A 6,294-nucleotide genomic window follows, 5' to 3' on the forward strand; every position below is an offset into this window, starting at 1 on the left:
GGGCGGAGGAGGGGGGGGGGGGGGGGGGGGGGGGTCTGGGGAAGACACCGAGTGTCTCTGTCACTGTCAGCTCACCTTTTTGGCTGAGCCAGGTAGCCAACAAGCTCATGAAATCTATCTGTCTCTGCTCCAAAGTGCTGGAGTTACAGGCACAGGAAGCTGTGCCTGGCTTTTTACTTGGGTGCTGGGATTTGAACTCCGTTTCTCCTGCTTGCACAGCAACAGCAAGCACTCTTACCCAGTGATCGACCTCTGCAACCCTAAGACTGTTAGTTTTTATTATTGGCCATGACAGCTGTCGAGACCTCGTAAGCCCCCGTACAACATTGCATTTAGGGAAACTACATACTTTTACTGAGACTTATTGAATTTATTTTCTGACCAGTAGAAGCAATGGCTAGCTGTTAACTTTGTCTTTTCAGGTACAGGGCTCCAGAGGTACTGCTGAGATCCACCAACTACAGCTCCCCCATTGACATCTGGGCGGTGGGCTGCATCATGGCGGAGGTGTACACGCTCCGGCCTCTTTTCCCTGGGGCCAGTGAAATTGACACAATTTTCAAAATTTGCCAAGTGTTGGGAACACCAAAGAAGGTAATGAACAGAACAAAGGCTTGTGGGCCAAGGCCAGCCGCTTCCTGCTCTGCCCCTTCCCAGTACTGTATGGCTGACACACTTGAGATTGTTCTAGACCTTGACCATTCTCTAGCAAGGCTGGCTTATCCCCTTCCTTATGCTTACAGCTCTGAGGTTTGTCCTGGCTCTCTCTGTTTTCTCTCTATACCGCCCCACCCTTTACAGACCTGCATTCATATGCATGTGTGTTCTATGCCTTCCAAAGGTGCTTTCTATCCCCGCTTCTCCCCTTTGTAACTGTTGCAGCTATCTGGGGCCTTCCCTCCTCACTCAGTCACCTCTGGCTGAATTCACCTGAAGCACAGAGCTTACCTTTAAACATGCTTCCTTCCTTCATCCCCTGTTTCTGTCTGTGGTCTCATCGTAGTCCCTCAAGGGCCAGTCTTGAGGCTGAGTAGCTTATGACTCTTAGGGGTTTTTTTTGTTTGGTTTGGGTTAGGTTGGGTTTGGGTTTGGGTTTGGGTTTTGCCTTTGAGACAGGGTCTCATCATGTAGCCTAGGCTGGCCTGGAATTCACAAAGACCCACCTGCCTCTGCCTCCTAGAAGTGCTGGGAGTAAAGATGTGTAGCCGCCATACTCAGCTAAAGCTGTGTCTTCTTGCAGATTCACTTTGGAGTTGGAGCTGGGACCACAGTCTTGGCTTGTTTCCCACCCTCCACCCCACCCCCCACTCCCCTTCTTCCAGGCTTCCTCACCAGCCTATCTTTCAGTCTGTGACTAGTCTCTCATCTCACCTTCCTAAAAACAGTTCTGGTTGCAGTCTGATCCTCACTTAAAACTACTGAAGCATCTCAGAGCCCCTCGGCTCATTGCTTCATTCCTGTACACTGGCTTGCCCTGTACCCTGAGATATCCTCGTTTCTGTATGTTGCTTGAACGAGCGTCTCCTTAGTGACTGTCACCACAGGACTCCGCCTGCTGCTTCTCCAGTCGCCGCTGTGTCTGAGTTCTGTGCTGTTCACATCATTGCCTTGTGTCTATTTTCCCAGTTTCCAGTACCATTGCTGTTATGAATTCTGTCTTTATATTCTTCTTCCTCCTCCTTCTCCTCCCCTCCCCCACCTTTTTCTTTGTGTGTATGAGTGTCTGTGTGTGGAACTAGGTATTGAACCTAGGGCCTTATACATAGCAGACAAAGTTTCTTTCATTTTTTGTTTTAAAGAATTATTTATTTTATGTATAGGAGTACACTGTAGCTTTCTTCAGACATACCAGAAGAAGACATTGGGTCCCATTACAGATGGTTGTGAGCCACCATGTGGTTGCTGGGAACTGAACGCAGGACCTCTGGAAGAGCAGTTAGTGCTCTTAACCTCTAAGCCATCTCTCCAGCCCTTCTTTTTTGTTATTTGTTTTTTAGTTGTTTGAATGAATCGTTACTCCCACCATGTTAATGATGATGTTGTCCACATTCACCGCTGGCCTCCTTCCTCTAACCTTCTTCCTCTTTCATCTACCCCTCTGGTGGCTTTTGTCATTTTTAATTATTATATTTTAAAAGAAATGTCCTATTTTGTCTTTCAAAGACAGTGATATTTTTAAGGGAAGGATTTATATTGAATTATTTTGGGATACACAATAAACACTAAACATTCTCTCGGGAACTGTCGGACTGGATGATGTTCACAGTAACTGGTAGCTCCAGGAAGAGATCAAAATTCTATTGCAGTGTGCCTCACAAAACAGTAGTGTTGAAGCTGGAGAGGCTCATGCCTAGCTGCTCAGATTTTTTCATGGCTCCAGCCTTCAGTGTCCCAGATACGGGGTGTGTGAAAGCGTGGAGACTGGAACAGACGGCGAGCGGTGTCTCTGTCTTTTTTCATTGTGAAAGTGAGCAGCATCAGTGGTGAGAAAGTGACACATGGCATTTCACAAATTTACTGGGTTAGGAATCCGTCTTTTGCTTTATCTCATTTTTATTTTGTTTTCCCCTTAGAAATATACTAGCAGTTTCCAAAACCCATGTGTCAGGGAGCACAGCAGAGAAAATGCCATGGGCTTCAATCCTCAGCCCTCCAGAGATGGACAGTCTTCAATAAAGTTTACAAAAAAAGCTAAGCTGGTGGGCAATCACCGCCTTGTCTACTGTTTCTGGGGTGGTATGCAAGGCAGTCTGTGTTAGGGTAGGGGCTAATCATATGCATCTCCAGTGAAGCCATTGGAGGCACGACACAGTTGCCTTTCTGTGACGGGCACACAGGACGACCCCTGACTCCAGTCACAGGGACGGTCTGAGCACCATTTCCTGTCTTTCCCTGCAGACTGACTGGCCTGAAGGCTACCAGCTGTCAAGTGCTATGAATTTCCTCTGGCCCCAGTGCATACCCAATAACTTAAAGACTCTAATCCCAAATGCTAGCAGCGAAGCCATTCAGCTCCTGAGAGACTTGCTTCAGTGGGATCCCAAGAAACGACCAACCGCTAGTCAGGTTTGCCTGTTTGTTTGTTTGTTTTGTTGTTTTTCTGTTCAAGGTATTTCTTAGGAAATCTATACCTAACTCTTAATATTTCTATAAATTATAAGTTTTTCATCTGGTAACATGGTTGAAAAATAAAGTATTGACTGCTCTGAACTGGAGGAATTTAAGGTAATCTGAACCTTGTTGTGCACAATTAAAATAGTTCAGATTAAACTTTGTTTGTTTCAAACATTAGCATATATGTCACACTATGTGATACATACATTATCTGCAGTAAAAATTAACACAAAATTGTCAAGAAAGAAAGAGTAGTTCAGGGCTTTCCGGGAGGGGGAAACTGGGAAAGGGGATAACATTTGAAATGTAAATAAAGAAAATATCCAATTTAAAAAAAAAAAAAGTTTTTGTGTACCCTGACAGCATCATGTTTGTCAAAATGCCAGACTGCTAAATGCTGCTTGGGGATATTAAAAAAAAGAAAGAAAGAAAGAAATGAAATGAAATGAAACGAAACGAAAAGAAAAGAAAAGAAAAGAAAAGAAAAGAAAAGAAAAGAAAAGAAAAGGAAGGACAGTTCAGAAAAGACCTGTGTACCTGTCAGCCTTTGGAAGTGTTTAAATGTGTTCTGTATGAGTTAGGATCATTCAGTGGTTGAGAGATAAGACTGCACGGATTGCTGAAAAGTAACCATAGCTTACAAGCCCAGCTGCCCCCCGTACAGATGGCTAGAACGGCAGAGGGGTAGAGCCAGACAGGTAACCGCAGCCTGCATTCTCATGACTTTGCACATGCCATGGTTTGTTTTATGTGATTTCAACCTAATGAGGACTCCACACAGCAAATATTTTTGTCTTCACTTCCATAGGTAAGAAAACTACATCTTAGATAGTTTGAGTGGTTTTCCCTCGTCACTTCTTCAGTAATTGGTATAGATGGTGCAGGTGCCTATAATCCATGTGACAGGGCTTCTGAATGGGGCTGCTCCTCCTATCTGTCCACCTACCCTTTCCTGGGCTACACTGATAAGTTATGAAATGTACCCCAAAGAGCTGAGGTGGCTCTCATCACTCACCTGCCCTCTGCAAGCCTGGTTTTGCATTAGTTGTGTTACCTTTGACAGCTTGGTTCGTGAACAATTCATTACACTGCTTGGAGCATCAAATAAATGACCAGTTCTAACCAGAGAGGATGATCTGTCATCTTTTATCACACAAGCAGCAGAGCTATATGAAGAAAGTGACAGCTTAATGTTAGAATTTGTGGTAGCTGGAGAGATGACAGTTGGGGGAAGGTTAAGGGGACAGAAAAGTTCTTCCTCAGAACACTAAAGAGTGAAAAAAAAATTATGCACTTCAGACGGTGAAACTCACAAATGGCTTAAGGGCAGAAAGGACAATTTCTCATGAAGCACTTCATTTTTTATAGGATGCCCCTAAAATATTAAGTTAAGTTCTTTATTCTTGGTTTTATAGAACCAAGGGAGGACTAGTATCAGAAAAGCTAAAAATGCCCCCAAATCAAATCAGACTTGCAAAAATGCTAAGGGTTACAAAGAATTCTTTTCAGGTTACACACCAGAGTCCAGGACTCTGACAGGGTGCCCACATTGTTTGACTCTGTGCTTACATATAATAGTTGCAGATGTCTATAACTTACGTTCCTGACTCATTAAGAAAATGCTGCTATTTTCAGTGAAATCCATTAACAATTTCTGGGGAATACATACAGAATTTCATACAATTGTAAGCTTTTTTTATACGTTAAAGCTTACTCCTTGATTATCCAGAAACTCAGTTATTCATAGCAACTTGCTTCTAAAGCTTGTCTTAGTGGGGAAGCTTGAGTGTAGTGTGCATCGCAGTCTTGATTTGTCGTGAATATTGGCAGAGATACCCACTGCCTGCTTTGGTTAGTCAGTTGATTTTGAGACCAGATCTTTTATAGCTGGCCTCACCTGAACACGTTTAACCAAGTCTGGCCTTTGACTTGTGGTCCTCCTCCCTCCAAACTCCTGAGCGCTAGGATTATAGACATGTCCCACCATTCCCAGATTCATACCATTTGCCTTATCCAAATAATTTTAAGTATTGCAACTAATATGTAAGTGTTATTTTAGCTCAGATATGGAAAAACAGAAGGGATTGCCAGTGCAGGATATTGATTTATTCAGCAGGTTTGGCTAAGAGCCTGTAGTGTTCACATGAGCTATCATCCATTGATCATAACAGTGCTCCCTGTCCCTTCTTTGCTTTCCCCCTAATGCCTCATTTGTCATTTTAGGCACTTCGATATCCTTACTTCCAGATCGGACAGACACTGGGCATCATCACCAAGGACTCAGGAAAACCTCAGAGAGACGTCCAGGACAAGAAAGGCCCTCCTCCTTACATCAAGCCAGCCCCTCTTGCCCAGGCCCCGGCCAAGGCATATACGCTGATTTCTTCACGACCAAGCCAAGCCAGTCAACCCCCTCAGCATTCTGTGCACCCCCACAAAGGCGACGTCTCTAGGACTGAGCAGCTGAGCCATGTTCAGGAGGGCAAGCCAAACCCTCCATTCTTCCCATCCCTCCACAATAAGAATCTTCAGCCAGTAAGTGTCGAGTGTCCACACGGACACTTGTTTCTTCATCTCAGTTATTTTCTTCTGGCTACAGAGAGTGATTGTGAAATATTTTCCTTTTCGGTGCATAAGGTCATATACATTTATCTTCACAGTACCATGGTGTTGTGAGAAGGCTCGAGATCTGAAATCTGACTTCAGTTTCCACCTTTTCCATATCAGTATTAGCCCTCCGGCTGTTGCTCTGATAAAACGTCGTGACTAAGGCAACTTAGAGAAGAAGGAGTTTATTTGGGCTTATGGTTCCAGTGGCAAAGGCATGGCAGCAGGAGCGGGAGGCTAAGGGCTCACACCTTGACTGCAGACAACCGAGCAGAGAGCACATGGGAAAAGGACCTGGGTTTGGCAGAGTCCAACCCCAGCGACATACTCCCTCCAGCCAGGCCACACCTCCAGCTCTAGCCAAACAGTGCTACCATCTGGAGAGTAAGCACTGAAGCATCCCTGTGGTGGACATTCCCATTCAAACCACCGCGGTCTCCTGCTAGCCAGTGGAGGAGTGTCGGCAAGTGGACTCTGCAGCCAGAGTTCTGCTCCTCAGCAGCTTGGTGACCAACAGCGAGTTATCTGGCTTCTCTGTTCCATATTAGCTCACCTGTTGTTGTTGTTGTTGTT

The 6,294-nt window shown here is 44.8% G+C and overlaps 1 protein-coding gene across 2 annotated transcripts in view; it reads left to right on the forward strand.

Annotated features, from left to right (window-relative positions):
- Ick (intestinal cell kinase) overlaps nt 1-6,294 on the forward strand; it is a 64,299-nt gene that overhangs the window by 43,934 nt on the left and 14,071 nt on the right. For both annotated transcript variants that reach the window (XM_021207446.2, XM_029543387.1), the window contains exons 7-9: nt 423-594; nt 2,899-3,066; nt 5,338-5,649. In XM_021207446.2, coding sequence (XP_021063105.1) covers nt 423-594; nt 2,899-3,066; nt 5,338-5,649 — 652 coding nt within the window. The remainder of the gene's footprint in view (nt 1-422; nt 595-2,898; nt 3,067-5,337; nt 5,650-6,294) is intronic.

This window comes from Mus pahari, chromosome 10 (genome assembly GCF_900095145.1).
Source record: "Mus pahari chromosome 10, PAHARI_EIJ_v1.1, whole genome shotgun sequence".
Lineage (NCBI taxonomy): Eukaryota > Metazoa > Chordata > Mammalia > Rodentia > Muridae > Mus > Mus pahari.